The following is a 25,915-nucleotide window of genomic DNA, read 5'->3' as shown; positions in this document are numbered from 1 at the left end:
ATTTGAACAACTGGTCTGGTGTTCTGCAGCAAATAAAGCAGAGCAGTAGATGGCGTCTCAAACTACCTGAAATTTAAACAACAAATTGCTGTGCTTTCAGCCTGTTGATGCTCTGGCACATGCTTCAATGCAACTGAGAATCATCACACAAGCAGCTGCAGTAGTCATTTAAATTGAGTGAATTTGACTAACCTATTTAGGTAAACCTAAAAACTTGAACAGTTTCTTGAGGTTACGAAAGGCCACAACAACATGCATGATTGGTTGTAAATACCAGTGTCTAAATAAATGCAATACCCTCATGTGAAAAATAGCTCAATTTCAGCATACACCCAAGTCACCACAGCCATTTTTAGTGATATGTTACACAACTTCTACCACACATCTGTGCGCTTACAGATTGACACTCAAACTTTGAAATAGCAGTTCCTTAAAGACTGTCGATTTTCTTTTGTAGAGCCCGTGCAAATCCACCATAAGAATTGTTGCTACTGCTTCACCCACTAAGGAGCACCCTGCACATTGTTCTTTCAGGAACAGATTTCTACTTTCTCATTAATTTCTAGTGTTTCATTCTGATATCTTTGTGAAATAATCCTGCACTAACATAAATAAATCAGCAAGTCCTGAAAGCATAAAAAGTTTAACATCCTAAAAAAAAAGAACAATACCTGTTCCTAACTAGAGTGGTTATGAAAAATTTCTAACTAGCAGATTAGGAGCATGTAATGTTCAGTATTATAAGAATTAGAATTGACTAAATAATGATCAAAAAGAAAGTAACACAGCAAAAAGGTTTAGGGAGGGAATTCCAGAAGTTAAAACTAAAATTGATCCTTCCAATGAGAAACACTGAAGGGTGTTGAGGTAGATATTAAAGATATCAAGGGACATGGGAACAGTGCGGGAAAATGGCTTTAAGGTACAGGATCAACCATGATTTTGTTGAATGGCGGAGCAGGCTGGAGGGGCCAAATGGTCTACTCCTACTATTTTCTATGTTCCTATGAGATAATTTTTTTTGAATACTTTTAATAATATTGATTTAATACTACCTAAGAGTTGAACTTCTTTCCATAACAGACAGAATACTAACGAAAGATGCTCCGGGATTCTGTATTTCACATTTAAACGTTAACTCCCAAGGTGGCACATCATGCTTCAGTTGATAATGATCGTGCCATTGCCATTCTGTGTGATACCAGACATTCAAATCTTAACCATTACACAATTCTAAGTGTATTTTGTTTTTAAAAAGTAACACTAAAAATAAGCAATTTGTTTTCAGAGCAGATACCTCTTCCGAAGACCATTTGATTTTGAAGAACTTTGCGTCTTTGTGGTCCGGGACATCGCAATCCAAATCCTGTGGGGGTTCATCCCATTCTTCACTATTTACAGAAACACACATATGAAAAGAAAGCATATTCCATGATAGAGTAGATAAGTCATATAAGCATACAAATCATTTGACTTGGAGCTGAAACAAGTAGGGTCAACATAATTAGTGTGACTAGGATCAGGCAAGCTCGAGTCTCTTATGGGCACTTGGGTACTCCATGATCAATTTGCTACCATCAGTGCGCAATCATCAAAAAAAAAAACTAACATGGTTGCAAGTAGTTAACTCCCTTCTCTGACTAGCTATCACGGATTGCTTGAACCACACCTGCACCCAGCTCATGTGATGAGTTTTTAAAAAAAATGAATTCCTAGGTTATCCCGCAAGTTTGTTGAAGGTACTTGCTACAACCAGGTGAGGACAGGCGCCAGGATCTGCCCATTTTCCCACTCCGATTGGTTGTAACAGGGTTTTTTTTTAAAAAAGCATAGATGGATAAATGTGCTGATTCAGTGTACGTACTTAACCATTTACATGCTGATTGCAAATAATTCAGTCCAACAGACTTTCACGAGTTGAAATTGGGCTGGCTTTTAATTGAATTTAAAAAACCATCCAGGTAAAGATATAAAAATATTTTTAAAAAGGTAAACACACAGCCTGACCATCATAAAACAGGCGCACTGCCACACACATATATGCAAAGTTATAATTTATACAGTAGAGGAGGTTAACTTTTGGCAAAATTAAGATTCAACGATAAAAGGCAAATAAATTGAGTTCTTCGTTGTTGTTCATGGTTGAGGCAGTTCTTTAAATGGTGGCCCTTGTTTTTCCCCTGGGTATACTGCTTTGGAATTTTGAAGTTTACTTTAGTTGAGAGAAAGAGAGAGAGAGAGAGAGAGACAGCCTATGCTACTTTCAAATGTTCCTGTTCCATACTGAAGACAAGCTCATAGCTTTTCATAAGAGGTTTCAGTCAAGTGACAGCTATTATTAGCGCACAATGAGAGTTACCCATGTTACCAAGAAAGCTCTGATCTCCCACTGCCAAAGTTATCAAGATGCCATTGAAACAGACAGGGTCCTTAGTACCCTCCTTGTATAATGAGTTTTGTTAGTCCTTCATTGTTCCTGGTAGTTTCTGGGATCAGAAAGTCTAGTGGACCTTTGTCCTTTATAAAGAGTTTAGACAACAGTAGGTGCAAAGTCCATCAGGGGAACTGTCTGTAGCTATGTCTCCAGGCGAATCCATGTTCAGAGATCCCCAGGCTTTGCCAATTTGTAGGTAAGGTGCCTTCTGCAGCCATTTTAAAGTCAGTGTCTTTGTTTTGGTAAAAGTTAATTTAAAAGAATTTAATAATTGTATTATCTGACCAGCTGATGAAAAGATTTAATGGTCCACATACTGTCATGGCAATGGGTCATGTGTATCAAATTTAGTTTAATAGCCAGGTTTTCAGCTAACATGTCAAAGTACCAGCAGAATCTGGGTCAAAATAGTTTATGGGACTAATTCAAATTTTTCAATTTCAACCATATCTGTTCCTGACTGTACTCAGGAATTTTCCTGCACAGCCATTGAAAAAAAAATTCCCTTACCCAGTATCCAAACAAGCAACAGTTTTGCAATGCATACATTGTCTATTTCCAATTCTTGAATGGTGCATTCAGACCAAGTCTGGAAGGCTGGTTAAAAATAAATAATTTTGAATAAAAACAGAAAATGCTGGAAACAGAGAGAGAAACATAGGGCTGACATTTTAGGTTAATACCTTTTGTTACAATTGAATTGGGGGTGGCGGGCGGGAAGATCAGTGGGTGAATAAATGTGGTTAATTGAAGCAGCCTCCTCACATCACTTTCCCCCTATCACTAACAAATTGAAGTGCATCATTATTGGGAAGTCAATGTGTTTACTATGAGATGAAACAATAGTATGTAAAGAGGAAAGACTGGTTTCCTTAAATGCTGGCATAGTTGGGCCAAATGGCCTGTCCCTGTGCTGCATATTCTATATAACCCTAAGTAATCCAAACATTTAACAAATGAGACTAGGAATTAAATAAGCCCGAGAGAGGTAGCAAACTGAATTTTTCAGTTAACATGGGGGACGGGAACATATGTAGAAATCTCAGAAAATAATTCTAGCAGATGTCTGTAAAGCACCAATTGTAATTCTCAAAAACAAAATTTTTTTGCAACAAAGTCCCCACCGTATTGACTGCACAAATGACAAGATATTAAGTTATATAACTGTAATTTTACAAAGTAGTTATCAATAATCCTCAAATTATAAATGATTTGTGGTATTGATTACAAGGTTTTATTGTATAATAAATGATTGGCATCTTCCATTAGTATCTCATCTTTTTCCCCACTCTCAAATCCTTCTGCCTCAATCTGTCTTTCCATTAGTACTGTTCTGTTTCTGGCTCCTTCTCCACCCATCCACCACCTCCCCAGACCACCACCCCATCCTCCCGTTCTTTTTACACACTGCCTTTTGTTGTAATTTCTCTTCCTGACTCTACATTACTCTTTGTGCAAGTCGCTCCTTGTCCCTGCCACCTCATTTCTGTATATCTCTCACTTTCGGACATACGGACTCGAAACATTAACTCTGTCTTCCTCTCCACAGATGCTGTCAGACCTGCTGAGTTTTTCCAGCTATTTTTGTTCTTGTTTCGGATTTCCAGCATCCACAGTATTTTGCTTAAACTATCTGGATTGCCTTATCTAGGGTTAGATCATCTTTTGCTTGTGGGAGGTCAGAGAGTGAATCGTCTGCAACACTCACCACTATTCTGTCTGAAGAGTTCAGACTTTAAATCTCCATATTCACACCCCTTTGCCATCCTGTAGAAATCATTTATGAAGGAATCAACAGATTTCCCAGGTTTTCTCATTGAATTTAGTTCTCTCCAATATTTTGTTGGATTGCAGGTTGAAATAAATGTCCAATGATTTTAGAACCTCGCCAAATTTGGTGGATGATTCATTAATATCCTATTGTGCAATTATGTCATCTGCAATTGGTCCTATTGAGTGCAGACATGTGTTTACTTGTTCTTCTTCCAATTTTTTATTTAAACCAGAAGTGATGCTGTATCTTAAAAACCCTTTCCTCCAAAGACCCCAATTTTGTGACAGGTCTGGGCCTTGGGCAAATGCCAGGGCAAGTACCAGTGGAGTTAGAGATGTGAAATTGTGATCCATGTAGAAGATTTTGAAAGTGTGGGGAGAGCTTTAAGAGCTTACAGGATTCCAAAATGACATCACCATTCACTGCAGAATAATGGATTTCTTACACTTGGCAAAATGGCATCGGCACACTTCTGGAAGAGGAATTTTGAACAATGGCTGCATGGGTTGGCTGTCTGCTGATTTGATTTATCCAGCGTGAGGTTCCCACGAGTTGATCAAGTTAATTTTTATTTTCAACTCGGGAGGTCACTTGTTGAGGCTCAGAGTTGGGGATCGGGATTAGCAATGGATTTTGTTCAAATGGCGCTTCCGACTGAATTAGTAAAAGGGTCTTTGCAGGGCTGGCTGCAACCTGGGAGTTAAAAAGATTTAGCTCACCCTTGCAGGCTCTGGACTCTGCATGCTGAAGCTGAGCTTCCAAGGGGGATTCTACAAAATCTTCTACTGCAATAAAATCTCTGCCTTTAGCTTCTAAGCTTTTCTGTCTGGAGCTTTTTCTGACAAATTTTCTCAGTGTCTGTATCTTCAGTTGGGAGCTTCTTTCAGTTCAGAATCTGTTGAAGATTTCCTTGTTCTTAGTTTTTCAGCATTCTCGAGGTTGAGGGTTTTTGATACCAAGTTACCACGTGTTGGGATGGTGATGGTTACAGAATGCGTCTGTTAAAGAATTCTTCGTAGTCTTCTATATGTTAACAGCAATGGCGTTGGTTACTGAATGTCTGTGTTAAAATGGTGTTCATAGCCTTCTATATGTTAACAGCAAGTCTTTATTAACTACTTGTAACTAACTATATACACATATACAGTAAAGGGTACAGACATGGAGCTACCTCCACCTCTAGGTCTCAGCACTTCTCTGGCTAACACCACACTAACCCTAGGTCTAGGGTTATGTGTCTTCTTACATCGCTGTGTAGGTGGCACTGTACTCAGTCCCAGTTAACCCTATATATACCAGACCCTTATCCTACAGAAAGTAGTAAGAGGGCAGGGGCTGGGACTTGGGCTTGGGTTTAAAGAGAGCTGGAAGGTAGGGTTTAGCTCCTCCAAGGCAGTTAAGCCAGAAATGCAAGCATTGAGGTCTGCTCATAAGCAACAATGCATCAACTTTCACAAGATGAATCAGATCCGTGGGAAAAGATGGTCAATAGTGAATAAAGTTTTTATTTATATAGATAGAATACAATCTTTCATGTAAACAGACAGATCAACAATAATTGTAAAAAAATTAATTCATGGGATTAATGCAAATCTGGGAGAAAACAGGGAATTGCAGTCTCAGGATCAGGAAATATTGACAAGGGCAACCATAGGCACATTCAGAACAGCAGAGATAAATTTGAGGAGAGGCAAATATTTTGTCTGCACCCGGGTGACCTCAAAGAGGAATCAGTATCCCCCAGCTTACTTCAAACTTTCCATGGGCACCATAGGACACATAGGATTTTGAGAGTCAGGAAAGAACTATATTCTAACTCATGCATACGTTTTTAGTTTGCATGAGCCAACTGTGGATTAATCTGCGGAAGGAGCACTCGTCGGGAATTGGTAAGTGTAATTGGGGAAGCCCGATGCCATTACATTGGTTGAAACTAGACAGAGGTCAATACACAACAGATGGTAAAGGTCAGGTGTAGAACACGTTGAAGCTATTTTGCTTCTGCTTTCCAATGCAGACAGCCATTTATTTAATGTATCTGTATTTTGCACACAAACTGGAAGAGCAGCACAAGGAAGACACTGCACTGCAGAGAAAGCTTATCTGAAAGAGTTGGATCAGAACCTACATCCAAATACTGCCAGCAATGAGTTTCACAATCAATTGCCTTAGTCAATAGCTGTTGTATAACAAACATCTTAATTCAGGATTAAACTACCACAGTATTTTCCGATTTTACATAGTTGATTGGATCGTGGACAGCCACATTCAACCAACATCTGTGCACCTGTGTTCCTGATTTATATTACAATCTGCTCAATTCTAGTACTGCTCTATCTCTTGGCTTAATTTGCAATTAAATTAAGCTGTTAATTAAATTAAACTAAATTGTTTTTGAACTTGCATCAACAAGTCATGTTCCCTTATAACAGAGAAAAAAGAAATAATTTAAAAATAAAACAAAATTCCTTACCAGCAAGAGAGCAAGCTCTAAAATCATAGATAAAAAGTTTAGAAAGGGGAGTGAAGAGGCTAGCACATTCAGGCCGAGGAACTGATGCAGAAATAGCTCCCCGGAAGCAAGCACAGACACTCGGACAGAAGCAGGTGGTGTCTAATCTGGCAACAGACTGTAAGCCCAACAAAAATATTTGTGACAAAAACAGAATTACCTGGAAAAACTCAGCAGGTCTGGCAGCATCGGCGGAGAAGAAAAGAGTTGACGTTTCGAGTCCTCATGACCCTTCGACAGAACTTGAGTTTGAGTCCAAGAAAGAGTTGAAATATAAGCTGGTTTAAGGTGTGTGTGTGGGGGGGCGGAGAGATAGAGAGAGAGAGAGGTGGGGGGGGGGGGGGGAGTGTGGTTGGAGGGACAAACAAGCATTGATAGAAGCAGATCAAAAGATGTCAACGATACTAGTACAATAGAACACATAGGTGTTAAAGTTGGTGATATTATCTAAACGAATGTGCTAATTAAGAATGGATGGTAGGGCACTCAAGGTATAGCTCTAGTGGGGTTTTTTTTATATAATGGAAATAGGTGGGAAAAGGAAAATCTTTATAATTTATTGGGAAAAAAGGAAGGGGGAAACAGAAAGGGGGTGGGGATGGGCTCCCTCCCCCATCCCCACCCGCTTTCTGTTTCCCCCTTCCTTTTTTTTCCAATAAATTATATTTTCCCACCTATTTCCATTATATAAAAAACCCCCCACTAGAGCTATACCTTGAGTGCCCTACCATCCATTCTTAATTAGCACATTCGTTTAGATAATAGCACCAACTTTAACACCTGTGTTCTATTGTACTAGTATCGTTGACATCTTTTGATCTGCTTCTATCACTGCTTGTTTGTCCCTACAACCACACCCCCCCCACCCCTCTCTCTCTCTATCTCTCCACCCCCCACACACACCACCTTAAACCAGCTTATATTTCAACTCTTTCTTGGACTCGAACTCAAGTTCTGTCGAAGGGTCATGAGGACTCGAAACGTCAACTCTTTTCTTCTCCGCCGATGCTGCCAGACCTGCTGAGTTTTTCCAGGTAATTCTGTTTTTGTTTTGGATTTCCAGCATCCGCAGTTTTTTTGTTTTTAAAAATATCTGTGATACTATCTGAGCTCTGTAGGTCAACTTTTAAATACTTAGGAGTTGACAGCATGAAAACCTTGCTCCTGTTGTAGTCAGCACTTGCTTAAGGCAAAATTTATTTTTGAGAATGTTTGGGGAAGAAAAACTACAGTATCGTTCAATATTTTCCTCATGACAGCATTTGCAAGCAAATCAATTCATAATTATCTTGTCCCTCCAAACAAGTTATTTGTTAAACATTTCTTCACAATTATAATTTCTGTAGGCAATTCAACCAAACACACACAAAACATTGAATCTACTAAAGCTGTCTAAAACTCTGAAATATTAAACTATTTGAAGACGGAAGGGATAATTAGAAACCTTGCCGATGAAGGCTCACAGCCAAAATGGTACTTTGAAATTCTCTATATATTTCCACCATTTCCATTGTTTTAAAACAAAAACAAAAATCACACTAAAGATCATCTTTCAAACTTTCAGCCCATGGCACACCTGTGCTTGTGCTAACTTTTTAAACTGGAGATAGGGTGGTGCAGATTTTCTGGGTGCCTCTCACAGCTTCAGGACGTCCCAAAGCACTTCACAGCCAACACTTGAAGTGTGCTCACTGCTGTTGTATAGGGAATAAGGCAGCCAAGTTATGCACAGCTAGGTTCCACAAACAGCAATATAACAATGAACAGATATTCATGGCATGCCAAAAAACCATTTGTACCAAATTTTAGAAAATTTGCAGCTCCCCTTTAAACAATGTTCCAGTTTTAAAGCATTCCATGTTCTGATAACCCTCGGAATAAAAGGAATCCACTTGTTTCTCCTCCTAGTAATGATTCAGATTCTATCGCACCACAGTTATTGATCACAAAAGGACAGGAACAAACTGTTCCCCTGTTCTTCCTCTCAGAACCTTTTTTTATTACCCATGTTGAGAACCTACAATTTAAACCTTCATTGCTCGAGCGGGGAAAGAGCTCACCTTCCACCGCCCCCAATTATCAGGATTACTGAAGGCGAGAGAGATGGGGGGATTAAAACCAGCTTTTCTGTTTTTTTATTCTCCTTTAGTCCAGTCAGTCACTTACCAGAGGGTTCGCTGAGCCATGGGGAGGGGAGAGAGGCCCAGGAAAGCTGAGCTCTCCCAGGGTGACTGCGGCCTGGGAATCAGTCACCACCATGAACCGGGGTGGAAGTTGAAATAAATGAAGCAGCCTGGCCCACTCCTCTGCCTGATGGAGATCCGCTGCCCTGTTGTGTCGTGGAGGCGGCCGACCCTGTTTCTGCGACTCCCTCCCGCTCGGGCTCCGGAGCACAGTTTCCAAAAACCCGCCAAATGCGCCGCTCCTGGCTGGCCGCTACCGCGCATGCGCACCACCACTCTCTCTCCTCACTCCACCGCCTCCCCCACCTTTCACCTCCCTCCACCTTCCCCTGCTCTCCACGTCCCCCTCCCTCCCCACCTCCTCCGCTCCCCTCTCCCCCCAACACCTCCTCTCTCCCCCTGCCTCCCCTACATCCCCCTCTCCCTCCCCCCTCATCCCCCTCTCCCTGCCCCCTCATCCCCCTCTCCCTCCCCCCTCATCCCCCTCTCCCTCCCCCCTCATCCCCCTCTCCCTCCCCCCTCATCCCCCTCTCCCTCCCCCCTCATCCCCCTCTCCCTCCCCCCTCATCCCCCTCTCCCTCCCCCCTCATCCCCCTCTTCCTGCCCCCTCATCCCCCTCTTCCTGCCCCCTCATCCCCCTCTTCCTGCCCCCTCATCCCCCTCTCCCTGCCCCCTCATCCCCCTCTCCCTGCCCCCTCATCCCCCTCTCCCTGCCCCCTCATCCCCCTCTCCCTGCCCCCTCATCCCCCTCTCCCTGCCCCCTCATCCCCCTCCCCTACATCCCCCTCTCCCCCTCCCCTACATCCCCCTCTCCCCCTCCCCTACATCCCCCCTCTCCCTCCCTCCTCATCCCCCCTCTCCCTCCCTCCTCATCCCCCCTCTCCCTCCCTCCTCATCCCCCCTCTCCCTCCCTCCTCATCCCCCTCTCCCTCCCTCCTCATCCCCCTCTCCCTCCCTCCTCATCCCCCTCTCCCTCCCTCCTCATCCCCCTCTCCCTCCCTCCTCATCCCCCTCTCCCTCCCTCCTCATCCCCCTCTCCCTCATCTCCCCTCCCCCTCTCCATCTCCCTCCCCCCCTCTCCATCTCCCTCCCCCCATCTCCCCTCTCCCTCCCCCCATCTCCCCTCTCCCTCCCCCCCATCTCCCCTCTCCCTCCCCCCCATCTCCCCTCTCCCTCCCCCCCATCTCCCCTCTCCCTCCCCCTCATCTCCCCTCTCCCTCCCCCTCATCTCCCCTCTCCCTCCCCCCTCATCTCCCCTCTCCCTCCCCCCTCATCTCCCCTCTCCCTCCCCCCTCATCTCCCCTCTCCCTCCCCCCTCATCTCCCCTCTCCCTCCCCCCTCATCTCCCCTCTCCCTCCCCCCTCATCTCCCCTCTCCCTCCCCCCTCATCTCCCCTCTCCCTCCCCCCTCATCTCCCCTCTCCCTCCCCCCTCATCTCCCCTCTCCCTCCCCCCTCATCTCCCCTCTCCCTCCCCCCTCATCTCCCCTCTCCCTCCCCCCTCATCTCCCCTCTCCCTCCCCCCTCATCTCCCCTCTCCCACCCCCCTCATCTCCCCTCTCCCACCCCCCTCATCTCCCCTCTCCCACCCCCCTCATCTCCCCTCTCCCACCCCCCTCATCTCCCCTCTCCCACCCCCCTCATCTCCCCTCTCCCACCCCCCTCATCTCCCCTCTCCCTCTCCCTCTCCCATCATCTCTCCCCCCACCTCATCTCCCCCCCCCCTCATCTCCCCCCCCCTCATCTCCCCCCTCCCTCATCCCTCATCCCTCATAGTGTTGATGCTTTTTTTGTTGTTGTTTTGAACTGTTTTGGGGGGTGGAGATTCTTTGGCAGAGTGGCAGCTGGGGCTTCACATCGTTACACATGGTCATTGGTTCCATTCCCAGGTCAATATTCCATCTGGCAGCTTGCCCCAGACCAATATATTTCTGCACTGCTCCTGATAATGTGTCAACTTGTTTCACCATTCAAACCAGTGGATGCAATGCAACAACCTGCTTATGCAAAAAGAAAAGATAGACTTGCATTTATATAGCATCTTTCACTACCGCCAGTCATCTCGAAGCACTTCTGAAATGTAGTAACTGTTAAAATGTAGGAACCGCGGTAACCAATGCATTAACCCTCATCCCCCCCCGCCTCCCCATCCCCTCACATCCACCTCCCCCTCCCTTCAAATCCCCCTCCCCCCTCATCCCCATTCCCTCATCCCACTCTGTCTTCATATCCCTCCCCTCATCCCCATCCCCCCTCATCCCCTCTCCTCATCCCCCTCTTTCCTTCCCTCCCTGCCTCCTTCCTTCCCTCCCTCCCTCTCTCCTCCCCTCTCCCACCTCCCCTCTCCCTCTCATCCCCCTCCCTCCCCTCTCATCCCTCCTCCCTCCCCTCTCATCCCTCCTCCCTCCCCTCTCATCCCTCCTCCCTCCCCTCTCATCCCTCCTCCCTCCCCTCTCATCCCCCCTCCCTCGTGTTCATGTTCCATTAACAAAGTCAGCGTTTCATTAATATTCAAGATGTAGTGATTGCAAACAAAAAGCTGTTGCCCTTCCTTTTGCAAATCCAGCACGTTGCTACTCCTGACCACCCTGCTCCCTCTCCAGATCTTAATGCATAAATTTAATGAGTTTTGGGGGGGTTGGAGATTCTTTGGCAGAGTGCCAGCTGGGGCTTCACATCATTACACATGGTCATTGGTTCCATTCCCAGGTTAACATTCCATCTGGCGGATTGCCCCAAACCAATATATTTCTGCACTGCTCCTGATAATGCATCAACTTGTTTCACCATTCAAACCAGTGGGTGCATTGCAACAACCTGCTTATGCAAAAAGAAAAGATAGACTTGCATTTATATAGCATCTTTTCACTACTGCCGGTAATCTCGAAGCCTTTCTGAAATGTAGTGACTGTTGAAATGTAGGAAAATGTAGCCAATTTTCACACAGCAAGCTCCCACAAACAGCAATGTGGTAATGATCAAATAATCTGTGATGTTGATGTTGCTCAAGCACGGAAAGTCCCATCTATTGCCACACAATTATGACATTCTCCTTCTCTGCTGGAAGGTAGGCTCCATTCCACAGACGATGCATGATGCAAATATCATCACACTATACAACAACGAAGGCAACAGAGGAGAGAGCAACAACTACAGGGGTACCTCATGCTTTAGCGTCACAAGGTAGGCCTTTGCTAGGGTCATACGCAAAAGAGTCCATCTACTTGTACACCGGGTGTACCAGGAAGCACAATGCAGTTTCTGAGCTGACAGATCTACTGTGGACATGATCTTCTCCATATGCCAGCTACAGGAGAAGTGTAGGAAACAGGATATAGCTCTTTACCTTAATGCTGTTGCTCTCACTCAGGCATTCAACGCCATCAGCAGAGCAAGGCTCTACAAGATTTTAGGCAAAATTGGTTGTCCTCCAAAGCTCCTTTGTCTCAGCCATTCCTTCGGTGACAACATGCACTGTCCTGTACAATTGGATGGCTTCACTTCCAACAGATTCAGAATGAAGAATGGAGATGTTTGGCATCTTCTTCTCCATGCTCCTGACATTCGCCTTCCCTACTGATATGGAAGGAGTCTACTTGCATATTAGGTCAGACCATAAAACATAGGAGCAGAAATTAGGCCATTCGGCCCATCGAGTCTGCTCCGCCATTCAATCATGGCTGATAGGTTTCTCAACCCCATTCTCCTGCCTTCTCCCCTTAATCTTTGATCCCCTTAACAATCAAGAACCTATCTATCTCGGTCTTAAATATACTCAATGACCTGGCCTTTGTGGCAATGACTTCCATAGATTCACCACTCTCTGGCTAAAGAAGTTTCTCCTCATCTCTGTTCTAAAAGGTATTCTGAGGCTGTGTCCTTGGGTCCTAGTCTCTCCTAATAATGGAAACATCTTCCCCATGTTGACTCTATCCAGGCCTTTCAGTATTCTGTATGTTCCAATCAGATCCCCCCTCATCCTTCTAAACTCCATCGAGTATAGACCCAGAGTCCTCAAACGTTCCTCATATGTTAAGCCTTTCATTCTCGTGGACCTCCTCTGGACCCTCTCCAGGGCCAGCACATCCTTCCTGAGATACGGGGCCCAAAATTGCTCACAATATTCTAAATGTGGTCTGACCAGAGCCTTATAAAGCCTCAGCAGCACATCCCTGCTTTTATATTCTAGTCCTCTCGAAATAAGTGCCAACATTACATTTGCCTTCCTAACTACCGACTCAACATGCAAGTTAACCTTAAGAGCTGCAAGTTAACCTGGACTAGGACTCCCAAGTCCCTTTGCACTCCAGATTTCTGAATTCTCTCCCCAATTAGAAAATAGTTTATGCCTCTATTCTTCCTACTAAAGTGCATGACCTCACACTTCCCCACGTTGTATTCCATCTGCCACTTCTTTGCCCATTCTCCTAACCTGTCCAGATCCTTCTGCAGCCTCCCCGCCTCCTCAATACTACCTGTCCCTCCACCTATCTTTGTATCATCTGCAAACTTAGCCAGGATGCCCTCAATTCCTTCATCTAGATCATCAATGTATAAAGTGACAAGTTGTGGTCCCAACACTGACCTCTGCGGAACTAGTCACCAGCCGCCATCCTAAGAAGGACCCCCTTATCCCCACTCTCTGCCTCCTGCCAGACAGACAATCTTCTATCCATGCTAGTACCTTGCCTCTAACACCATTGGCTCTTATCTTACTGAGCAGTCTCCTGTGCGGCACCTTATCAAAGGCCTTCTGGAAGTCCAAGTAGATAACATCCATTGGCTCTCCTTTGTCTAACCTACTCGTTACCTCCTCAAAGAATTCTAACAGATTTGTCATGCATGACCTCCCCTTGATGAAACCATACTGACTTTGCCCTATTTTATCATGCGCTTCCAAGTATTCTGAAATCTCATCCTTAATAATGGACTCTAAAATCTTACCAACAACCGAGGTCAGGCTAATCGGCCGGTAATTTCCCGTCTTTTGCCTCACTCCCTTCTTAAACAGGGGGGTTACATTAGCGATTTTCCAGTCCTCTGGGACCCTCCCTGACTTGAGTGATTCCTGAAAGATCACCACTAACGCCTCCACTATCTCTTCAGCTATCTCCTTCAGAACTCTGCGGTGTAATCTATCTGGCCCAGGTGATTTATCCACCTTCAGACCTTTCAGTTTTCCTAGCACCTTCTCCTGTGTAATGGCCACCATACTTACCTCTGCCCCCCGACTCTCTTGAACTTTGGGGATGTTACTCGTGTCTTCCACCGTGAAGACTGACGCAAAGTACCTATTCAGTTCCTCCGCCATTTCTTTGTTCCCACTACTACTTCTCCAGCGTCATTTTCCAGCGGCCCAATGTCCACTTTTGCCTCTCTCTTACCCTTTATATATCTAAAAAAACTCTTGCAATCTTCTTTTATATTACTGGCTAGTTTACCCTCATATTTAATCTTCTCCCTCCTTATTTCTTTTTTAGTTGTCCTCTGTCGGTCTTTGTAGGCTTCCCAATCCCTGGTTTCCCACTGCTCTTCGCTGCATTGTATGCTTTCTCTTTAGTTTTTATGCTGTCCCTGACTTCCCTTGTCAGCCATGGTTGCCTCGGCCTCCCTTTAGTATGCTTCTTCATCCTAGGGATGAATTTTTGCTGTGTCTCCCAAATTACTCCCAGAAACTCCTGCCATTGCTGTTCCACTGTCTTTCTTGCTAGGCTCATCTCCCAGTCAATTCTGGCCAGCTCCTCCCTCATGCCTCTGTAATTGTCTTTATTCAACTGTATTACCATTACATCTGATTCCAGCTTTTTCCTCTCAAATTGCAGGGTAAATTATATCATATTATGGTCACTTCCTCCTAAGCAAGACAGCAAGCTCCACAATCTATCACGACTGAAAGCAAAGACACAAACACATCATGTCCTGATCAATGGACTCCTCTACGCTGATGATGCTGTGCTAGTCCACCATACGGAAACTCAGCTTCAAAGACACATGGACCGTCCTCCCATCCTGTGACTTTTTCTCCATCAGGAAAACTGTGGTCCTAGCACTAGGTGTTGCATCTTCACCCCTGATCACATTATATTGCACCCCATTGGAAGTGGCTAGCAAATTCTGCTACCTTGGGTCCATGCTGTCAGACAGTTTGTCACTTGGTGCCAAACTTGATTCATGCATAGGGAAAGCAGCTGTCACCTTTGGCTGATACAAAACGAGCATAGAATAAAATCAAGCTGACCCTTAGGACCAGGCTGATGGTTTACAAGGCCTGTGTTCTTAGCACCTAGTTATTGCTTAAAGAAAGGGGAATCTATTAATAGTATGTTAATTATATTGTTTGGATACACAGATGAAGGGCATTGTTTAATTAAGTACTTGGAGCACATATAAATAGGGGATGGGGCTGTCACACTCTTAACTGTTAATTTATTTGATGGATTATTGTTTTTCTCAAAGGGTATATAAATAGGGGATAATCCCAGGAATAATATTCTGTTCCAGTTAGTTAAGTTCCCTTTGTCATTTTGTTTTAGTTACAGTGCCCCATTAGGGGCTGTTTACCCATACTCTTTGCGAGTTTGATTGATTGATCATTTGTTTTATTCAAAAGAGAATATAAATAGAGGATCATTCCCTTTGATTTTTTTTGATTATTTGATTTATTAAAAACAAATATAAATAGGGATAGCTGGGACACTGGATGTATGTGAGGAGAGCTATGAGACTGAACAAAGTCAATAAACATTATCAATAAAAAAAAGCCCTCTGTGCTCACAAACCCAGCCAACGGCATTGCCGTTTACTCAAGAGAGCAAACATTCTGGGGATCCCTGCATGCTGATGTACTTCCATGTTTAGTACTCTGTCCTGCCAGATGTTCAATATTCATCTGAGGCAGTGGAAGCTGTTCAGCTGCTTTTCTTAGCTTGCAGAAATTGTCCACGATTCACTGTTGTAGATGGTGCTGAGAATACAAGCCTGGTTCACATAGAGCTATATATTTTAGGTTAGTTTCCTGTTGGTCCATACTCAACTTCTCAACTCTGACACAACAGCTACAACCTTAGTAACACTGGTGCTGATTTCAGTATCAAAGGACAGCTTGCTCGTTGATCCAAGGTATGTAAAGTTGTCAATGACCTCTCGAGTGAGGTTGTAGATATTGATGGAAGGTGGAGTCTCCGCATCCTAGCACATAACTTTGGTCTTCCTGATGCTGATTGTCAGTCCAAACTCTTTGTAGGCCCAGGAGAACCGATCTAGTTGTAAGTGACCTTCAGTATGGGATGCCAGTGCAACATCATTAACAAACTGCAACTCATGGGCTAGGACATTACACATTTTGGTCTTGGCACACAGTCTTGCCAGGTTGAACAGCTTGCTGTCAGCTCTGGCAGGCAGGTAGGCAGTCTCATTTGATTTGCTGAAAGTGTACAATAACAGCATGGAGAAACATATGCCAAAGAGAGTTGGCGCCAGGATGCAGCCCTGCCTTACCCCATTGCTTTTCTTGAAAGCGTCCCATCCAAGAACATTTGACCAAAACTGACAAATGCCATTTGCCTTCCTAATTGCTTGCTGTACCTGCATGCAAACTTTGTGTTCCTTGTACGAGTACACCCCAAGCTCCTCTGAACATCAACATTTACAAGTTTCATGCCATTTCAATTCTTACTACCAAATCAAACTTTCCCACATTATATTTCATCTTGCACCTTGCTGCCCATTCACATACGTCTGTATCCTTGCAGCCTGTTGTTTCCCTTGTTTCCTCCTCACAGCTTGCATTCCTACCTAGCTTTGTATCACCAGCAAACTTAGATACATTACTCTCTGTCTCTTCATCTAAGTCTTTAATATAGATTGTAAATAGCTGAGGCCCCAGCACTGATCCTTGTGGCATTCCACTAATTAGAGCCTGTCAACTTGAAAATGCCCTGTTTATCCTTAATCTTTGCTCTATGTCCATTAACCAATCCTCTATCTATGCTTATATATTACCTCTCAAAAACTCTAATAAATTTACATCCTCAAAAACTCTAATAAATTTGTCAAACAAAATTTCCCTTTCATAAAACCATATGGGCTTTGTCTGATCATATGATTTTCTAAGTGCATTGTTAAGACTTCTTAACAAATAGAATTCAGCATAGCTGAGCCAATGGTGTAGTGGTATTGTTGCTGAACTAGAGATCCAGGGTAATGTTCTGGGGATCTGAGTTCAAATGGTGGAAATTGAATTCAATAAAAATCCAATCCTGCTAAAAATCTAGTTTACCCAGCAATCCCAATCCTCACCAGCCCTGATTTCCCACTGCCTCAAATTGGCTTGACTGTCAGTCTCTGTAACTTCCATCAGTCATTCCCCCAAACTTTTTATTCCTTCTACTCTTGTACATTTTGTACAATCATCTTATACAACATTGATGGTAATAGCTTCAGCCACTTATGTCCACTCCCTGGAGTTCCCTTCTTAAAGGCTTTTCTTAAGACTCACCTTTTCAATCTATTTTTTGGTCATCCCCCAAAACTTTGGGTCAGTATCATTTTTTGGTTTACCTTGGTGAAATCTGTTGGATTATTTTACTATGTTAAAGATGCTATAATAAATGCAAGTTGTTTTGTTGCTTTTTCGATTGGTCAGACTATGCTATTTCCATCTTTTTTTTAAACTTAATTCTCTCTCTAGGTCTTCATCAGACTGCCATTGTGAGTACAATTTTCCCCATCCACTTGGATCTTCTTTCCTTTCTCTCTCTCCCTCCCCGTTGGACTTATTTTTTCTCAATTTTAATTTCCCTTCTTCATTTCTTGCTTCCCATTTGTTTACATTTTTTCTTTCTATTTCTTACTTTCTGCAACATCATTGGGACTCTACTTTCTGCAACATCATTGGGACTCATCAATCAATGGACACAGGCAAAGCAAGATGCAGTAGAATTGGGGGGGGTTTGGTGAGAAGGAATTCTAAAGCCATTGGCCCAACTTTAATGAGTCTCTGAGGCATTTGAATAGCACAGCAAGGGTATGTGCACCTTTAATTAGGTGTTTAGATGATCTTTCAAGATGATCTGGCTGAGCCATAACGACACTATATCCTAGTACAGAGCCAATTAGGCTGACTGACTCATGAATGAAAATCACCCACACTCTGGCAGACAGGTAGGCACAAATTTACCAGCCGGGAGGAATCAAAATGCTCGTCTTCCCTACAGTGGTGTCCTACTTCAAAAGCAATCACACAACAGCTACCGACCAAACCTGAGCTAATTGGGTGATAATTGATATTAATAATTTGCACAAATGACTGACCCCAGAACGTAAACAAATCAAGTAAACCCGCGGGTTTCTAATAATTGCACGTGATATGCATGGGCCTGGGCTAAACAGCGTCAGTATAAAACACTTTCAAATGAAAGTGGGTGATTTATATTTGATTGAGACAAGTATGAGTTCGACACTAGACAGAGGTTTTATGGCTGATGGCTTTGGAACGATATCTTTGTCTAGCTCTGACCAGTTAGCCAGTATCTCGGCTATAACTGATGGAAACCAACTCCTAAATGTAGAGCAAAGACTAAACTCCTCGAAGTGGGAGTGCGGCGTGACGGGTAACGATGGTGGTTGCCAGAAAGTTGACGACTTATTTTGTAAACCCAAGGCCTCTACTACGCTGTTCAGAAAAGAGGTCTCTGCGCCCAATCCAGAAATGGCCAACTGGCCCGAGGGTCCTTCTGAACCACTGGCAGACTCGACCTTACTCAGTCAATCACCTCCGCCGAACACCGATACCAGCATCCTCACCCGAGAGCATCGTCCTTGTCCTTCTCCTTCGGAATCAAAGAGTTTCTCTTTGGATGTGTTGGGTACTGCATCTTCCACACCACTCTGGGATGAAGACAGTAAGGGGTTTGCGGACTTCCAACAGGCTGCAGAAATCCTAAGTGACCTCTCCAGTATAGAGGTCGCCTTCACTTTAGAGGATGTATCTGAGCCTGCGGGGCAACATTGAACCTTCTGTGGATCTGAGAACTCTAGCCTCTGCTTCTCTCAGTATCTTCTCCTTTTGTCCGTCCCACCTCTCGAACAAAGTCACCTACAAACAGGACCCTCACCCCCGCCGAAAACGCCGATGTTGCAAATAAATGTCAGGCATAAGGAATAATCGTACTTTTTTTATGTCGAATGTACCTTTTGTAACCAGTTTTTTTTTGTGGTGTAGACGAAACTTTTTTTTACGTGGATAAATAAAAGTTGAGTATTCTTCAAAAATTGTGGCAATCGATTTATCTTCATATCGGGGGTTCACCAGTTTGTTTTCCCATCTCATCCCAGTAATTTCCTCTGGGTTTGGTGTCCCTATACTTAGGATTAACCTCCAATAGAACGCAGCGGCCAATCTACTCTTCCTGTTTCCCATCTTCTCAAGTTTTTGTTTCAACTTTTAAAAAATGTTCCTCTTAAACGTCCATTGATATTCCTGTATCTCGCCCTGACTCACTTTCTTGACTAGTATAATTTGTAAGTTCAAACTTTGTTTCTACGTACATAAACTAGGCTTTGGTAAATTTTCAGTGATGTGCATCCTACCTTTGCTGCTTTATATAAATAGTGACCAGTCAAATGCATGTTTATTTCCCTATATATTCTGTGCCTTCAAATGGATCTGAGAACTCTCGCCTCTGCTTCTCTCAGAATAGATTACTGAACTGCTGTAGCATCTCTTTTCATTGTAATTGCAGAAGTTAGGCAAACCTTTCGCCATTGCTAGTAGGCCAATAATCTCTCAAATATCAGTATTTAAATATCAAACTTGAATGTGTAATATTAAAAAACTTTTATTTACAAATTAAAATATAAACAGGAACAATCAACAAATAAACAGTAATGTTTAAGTACAAGAGAAAGTATGTATAATTTGAAAATAAAAATTCTCATTAACTATTTAGTTAATGTTTGGAGGCTTAAATAGTCAATGGGATTAAATATCCAGTGGTTAAAATGTGTTTTTGGAGATAACAACTTCCCATGCTCCACCTGACCAGCACTTGCTTAGTTTTGACTGGCTGCTTAGTTACCCCTATTAACACAGAATTCAATCGCTATTCAATTGGCTTGTTCAATTTAAAAGCTATCAACCTCAAGATCCTTTTTGGCACAAGTGAAATGCTCCAAATATAGAACATATCTACCAATGAGAATGGAAGTCTATTATACAATTATTAGCCACTTCAGGAAGAGACCATTTGGATTATGCCAGATCTACAGTCAGTACCACCACTCCTTTCTCCAACAGCTCTGCATTTTTAAGTGTACGTACCCAATTCACGAAGTTACTATTCAACTTGCTTCCACCACCATTAAGCACTGCATTCTGGTTCTTGGAGTAATAAATCTTAGGGTATAATATCCGCTGGGGCATTTTTTTTGTTGCAAACTTTGGTTTTTAAATTGCACTAGTTCAGGGGAACTAGTGGAATAGTGCACTAGCTAATTAAATTTCTGTACCTAGACGTCTAGTCCTGGTTTTCTCAGATCAAGTAGTTGATCCATATGCCCAAGAAGCTCCCGGTGAAAGCACATAAGTTACTTCTAACACCCAGCAGAAAGGAAAATAGACAAACTGTAGTTGGACACTGGATTTAAGATCAGGATGGGAAATTTGGTTGGTGAAAAAAATGCAGCCATTGAACTCTACCCAAACTTTATGAATCAATGTCCCAGAATAGATTACTGAACTGCTGTAGTATCTCTTTTCATTGTAACTGCAGAAGTTAGGCAAACCTTTCGCCATTGCTAGTAGGCCAATAATCTCTCAAATATCAGTATTTAAATATCAAACTCGAATGCGTAATATTAAAAAAAACTTTTATTTACAAATTAAAATATAAACAGGAAAAATCAACAAATAGATAAACAGTAATGCTTAAGTACAAGAGAAAGTATGTATAATTTGAAAATAAAAATTCTCACCTAGGTACTAGTCATTTATTTTAAATCAATTTCTATGGAAAGATGGACATTTGAGATTAAAGTTAAACGCTAATTCGTAACTGGAGGTATTTACAAGCATATGTTTTATAATAGGATAAGTTCACCATCATCTTAAATGTAACAGTAGTGTACAAAATGCCTTGAAGTTGTATGCAGACAAATAATGATTAATCCTTTCAATAAAAAAATATACATTTTTGAATAAGGAATCTAACGTTTTGTAAGTTAAAAGTTGTAGAAGAACCAAGTCCTGCTGATATCTCAATCACGAGGAGATGATGTGATGAATATCAGTGATAATGCAGCTGTTCGATTTCAGTTATTCGGCAATGTAATTATGCCAGCCTCATCTGTATCTAGGTAATGCTCCTGTGGAGAGAAACAGTGATCACTAGAACACTGCAATGCATCTGACAGGGTTTCAATTGGGCACTCTGCTTTTTTCGTCTAATGGATCACTATTTTAAAAGGGCATTAATGGCAAGATTTCTTTTTACATCTTCACTGCAAGTTTTCAAAATACTAAGAAAAAAATACCTGATTCAGCTTTTTAAACTCCACCACCTGGAAAAAGATATGCTCTAAAATTTCTTTTGCACTGCGATTGTCTTGTCTACTTGATACACCAAGAATGTCACCACACTTGCGAACGTAAAATTCAAGATCATCGTCAGTACCTAGAAACAAATTAATACAGACTGTATTTAATCAAAACAAACTTATGCCATTCCTGTGTCCTTTTAATGTAGCAATATCTCACTATTACAGCAGCAGGAATGATTAGTATCTATAGAAGTGGATAATTTTCTAGGTGAAGGTAAGCAGATCAAGTTTACTCCAAATAATCAAGTCTGGCAATGGAAAATAAGAACCCTCAGACAGCTATGTTAATCTAATGCCTGAGTGGGTAGGTCCACTGTATGTATGTAAAAGCATTTTTTTTATTAACTAGTTAAACTAGCTCATTATGGAAGCTTTAAGGGGGAACTATTGCTGATATTCTTCACGTGATTTCAGTTGATCTGTAATCTAAAGCCCCAATAAGTTGAGTGATCCTGACCATGTTAGGTTTTCTTTCTGGATATAGATAACAGGAAGTTTTACCGCAGCTGTACAGGGCCTTAGTTTTCCAGATTTGGTCTCACTATGTAGAGTTTTGGTCTCCTTATTTGAAAAAGTATATAATTGTTTTAGAAGCAGTTCAGAGAAGGTTCACTTGTCTTGTTCCAAGGATGAGGGCTTATCTGATGAAGGAAGGTCGAACAGGTTGGGCCTATACCCATTGAAGGTTAGAGGAATGCGAGGTAATCTTATTGAAACATATAAAATCCACAGGGTACTTGATAGGATGGATATCAAAAGAACTAGGGTACACAATTTAAGAATAAGAGGTCTCCCTTTTAAGATGGAGGTAAGGAGAAATTTTTTCTCTGAGGGTTGTTAGACTGTGGAATTCTCTTCCCCACAAAGGAGTGGAGACTGGGTCATTGAATTTATTCAAGGTTGACTTAGATAGATTTTTGATAGACAAAGGAGTCAAGGGTAAAGAAGGGGAAGACAGGAAGGTGGAGTTGAGACCACAACCAGATCAGCCATGATCTCATTCAATGGTGGAGCAGGTTCGAAGGGCCTAATGGCCTACTCTTACTCCCGAGTCCTATGGGCTGAATAATACGGGGGTGGTGGGTGCTGGGGGAGGTGAAACCATGTTGGCGTCAAGCTGACCGTCTCCAAGCTGAGTAGCTCCGCAGCAATGAAGTGCTATGGGGTTCACATTAACAAGGGTCGAGTGAAGTCCCGCCCTCTGGAGTCATACAGACTCGAAGCGTTAGCTCTGTTTTTCTCTCTCCACAGATGCCCTCAGACCTGCTGAGTTTTTCCAGCATTTTCTGTTTTTATTTTATATTAGTAAGCTAGTTGGGTTTTTATGGCAATCCAGTAGCTTGCGTAGCCATTTTTTCTGCTGCCAGCACAAAGACCGTAGATTTATTTTGCAACTTGCCATGTTGGGTTTTCATTCATAACCTTTGATTTTCTGCTCAAATTTCATAAAGCTGATTTAACTTCAGCCACTCTGTAAACACGTGTGGGGATAACATCAAATGCTGTTATCAATCTACCATCTGAACTCGGATATACACTCTATTTTGGAGAAACACAAACTCTGCCCCTTGTAGCTTTCTTAGTAACTGGGTTTGAAAACTAGCGATGACTTTCCAAAAATATCTGACTGAAAGAAAGGTTACATCCAGACATCATAATTCAGAGGGATTCAGTTAGATTGGAAAAATGATTTCACCCATAAATTATTTCAACATTGGCTACAGCTTAAAATAACACGAATGGCTCATGGGATGTAACCCATCTCCTTCTAGTTCTTATGAAGTCTGTTGACAGAACTGTGAAATAAGATCAAAAAACAGTCTAGATATTTCATAAATCATACAAGAACCTGCATTTAGTTTGGCACAGAATCACAAAAGTATACTTCAGGGCAGAACAAAAAGTTTGATCAGAGGTAGTTTTTCAGGAGCATCTTAAATGAAATAGAAAGGTGGAGAGATTTAGGGAGAGAATTCCAGAACTTGTGCCAAGGCAGCTGATAGCACAGCTGGCAACAGCAGGATGACTAAAATTAGGGATACACAAAAGGCAGGAAGTGGAACAGTCAGTACAGAGATCTTGAAGAATTGTAGGAGGAGGAGGCTGTAGAGATATGGATGAGCAAGGCCACAGAGGGATTGGAAAACAAGCACGAGGATTTTAAAATTGAAGAATTGTCTGCCTGGGAGCCTGTGCACCGTAGTAATAGGCAACTGTGACTGGGAGTGAATTAAGAATAAAGGCAGCTGAATTATGGATGAGCACAAGTTTATGTAGGATGGAAGGTGAACAGATCAGGATTGTTAGAAGAGACAACCCAGAGGTAATAAAGATAAGGATTTCAGTAGCAAATGAGCTGAAGTAGGGTCAGAGTCCAGCAATGTTGCCAAGGAGGAAGTAAACAGTCTTGGTGATGGTGCAGACGGTTGGTCAAAAACACATCGCGGGGTCAAACACAACACTAATGTTGCAAATGGTCTTCTTTGGCTAAAGATATTTGCCGGACATAGAAATGGTGGTCAGAGAACAGAGTTTGTGGAAGGAATCAAAGAGAAAGGCTACAGTCCCAGTATTTAGTTGCCAGAAATTTCTGCTTTTGCAATATTGGACATTGAATGAGCTTTGTGACAAATCAGACAGCAAAGGGGTCTGATGTTGAGCTGAGCTGTTGACATACATGGCAAACCTGTTCTCTACTTTCAGATATTTCCAAGCAGCAGCAAATAGATGAGAAGCAGAAAGGGACCAAGGACAGCTCTTCAAGGACTCCAGAGGAAACAGAGTGGGAATGGGAAGAAAAGCTATTGCAGCTGATTTTTTTTGATTATGATCAGGTAAAAAAGAACGGAACTAAGCTAGGGCAGTTCCACTCAGACAATGGAGGAAGGATGAGGTAGTCAACTGTGTTGAAGGCTACAGAAAGTTCGAGAGGGATAGTTTATTATGGTCACATATCATTCTCATTTAAAATTGATAGGACTTTGTATGCCAAGAGTTTACACTTCCTTTTGTCCAGAATTAGCAATTTTCTAAATTAACCCCACAATAGTAGACAACGTCTTCCCTCCTGAAGGCACTAACAGAAGGAAAATTAATTTGATCCCTTGTCCAAACAGCATGAACCTAAACAGCGTGCACTGGCAGGAGGCTATGTGACCACATAAAATATCACAATTGAGGCTGAACTTGAGCAAATCATGAAACTCAAACAGAATAATATGTTAAATTCATATTTTTTTAAACCCACGTTTGCCTGAAGCCCATTTGTACGACACATTATAGGCATTAAACATAAGCAAAATGATCAGTGCAAACCTCAAAAACTTTTACAAATGGCCGATGTTCAAAAAGTAAAACCTGAGAACACTGGCTTAGAAATAACAAAGAATTAGACAAGTAAAATAAATTATTTGCTCACATTTGTTAGTCAGCTGAGCAAGTCTGACTTTCTCAGATGAAAATGTTTCATCAAGATCAAAGAGGTCCAAAGTTGGTGCTGGCAACTCTCGAAAAGAGGGAGGAAAGACCTGTTGGATAATAGCAATTAACATACACATTTATATGCAAGTACTGCATTACAATAGGCATTACCCACACTGAAAATTAGAACTATGCAATTTTGTTTTTATTTTGTAACTGGCAATACTTTGTTTTTGATGTACAAAGTAGGTCTTGCAGTCTCAATATAATGGACTTAACAAGAGTTGCCACATTGTCACCATTAGAGCCTTATTACCACGAGAGTGTTGGATTACTATCAAAGTGACAACTTTGTCACCAGGGCATGTGATACAACACTGCCATCTTCAGAGCAAATAATATTCACTTTCTTACCATCCCAACACTTTCGCCATTGCTTCTGTGATGATGATCAGATAACCAGGTACAGTTTTTCTAACATTGCATATTTAAAAAAAAACCTCACTGAAGGAAATAAGTGAATGACCATATAAAGAACACATAATATTAAAGATTAGATCATTACATTTGATGATGCCATCATGGCTGCTTCAAATATTCTGTAACATGGCCTGAGAATTTGTACTTACAGCTGGCTGCAATGTAGGCAGCGGTGTTTCAAACTGAGGTTGTATTAGTTGGAGTGACTCATGTTTTACATTCAATTGTTCATAAGCCCTGGAAATACAAAAACAATGAAGATCTGGTAAGATTGAAATAGAGGTTATAACAGTACAAACATGGCAGATTTTATTAAATACAGCGATTCACCTATCACAAATTGTTTAATTAGCTACATTCATTAGGAATTACATTTCATCAGTTTATTTCCCATTTTCTTCTGGTTTGCAAAATAATTTTTTCTTGGTCATGATTGCTGAACAATCCCAAGTATGCTAAGAATTACACGAACAACCAATTTAAGATCATCAATCGAGCTCGCAATGTAGCTCACTTA

General features: G+C 42.2%; 2 protein-coding genes across 8 annotated transcripts in view; both read right to left on the bottom strand.

The window, feature by feature from the left end:
• Positions 1 to 8,985, bottom strand: part of mybl2b (v-myb avian myeloblastosis viral oncogene homolog-like 2b) — a 38,297-nt gene extending 29,312 nt beyond the window's left edge. The window contains exons 1-2 of the mRNA XM_041205438.1: positions 8,887 to 8,985; positions 1,298 to 1,391 (exon numbers count right to left, since the gene is read on the bottom strand). Of these exons, the coding sequence (XP_041061372.1) occupies positions 1,298 to 1,391; positions 8,887 to 8,906 (114 nt within the window). The 5' untranslated portion in view covers positions 8,907 to 8,985. The remainder of the gene's footprint in view (positions 1 to 1,297; positions 1,392 to 8,886) is intronic.
• Positions 8,986 to 20,752: 11,767 nt separating this feature from the next.
• ift52 (intraflagellar transport 52 homolog (Chlamydomonas)) overlaps positions 20,753 to 25,915 on the bottom strand; it is a 39,329-nt gene continuing 34,166 nt past the window's right edge. For all 7 annotated transcript variants that reach the window (XM_041205337.1, XM_041205336.1, XM_041205341.1 and 4 more), the window contains 4 exons: positions 25,548 to 25,635; positions 24,917 to 25,025; positions 21,433 to 21,572; positions 20,753 to 21,264 (listed from right to left, as the gene is read on the bottom strand). In XM_041205337.1, the coding sequence (XP_041061271.1) occupies positions 21,211 to 21,264; positions 21,433 to 21,572; positions 24,917 to 25,025; positions 25,548 to 25,635 (391 nt within the window). In that variant the 3' untranslated portion in view covers positions 20,753 to 21,210. The remainder of the gene's footprint in view (positions 21,265 to 21,432; positions 21,573 to 24,916; positions 25,026 to 25,547; positions 25,636 to 25,915) is intronic.

This window comes from Carcharodon carcharias, chromosome 14 (genome assembly GCF_017639515.1).
Source record: "Carcharodon carcharias isolate sCarCar2 chromosome 14, sCarCar2.pri, whole genome shotgun sequence".
NCBI classification, from domain to species: Eukaryota; Metazoa; Chordata; class Chondrichthyes; order Lamniformes; family Lamnidae; genus Carcharodon; species Carcharodon carcharias.
This window is presented reverse-complemented; position numbering and strand designations above follow the sequence as displayed.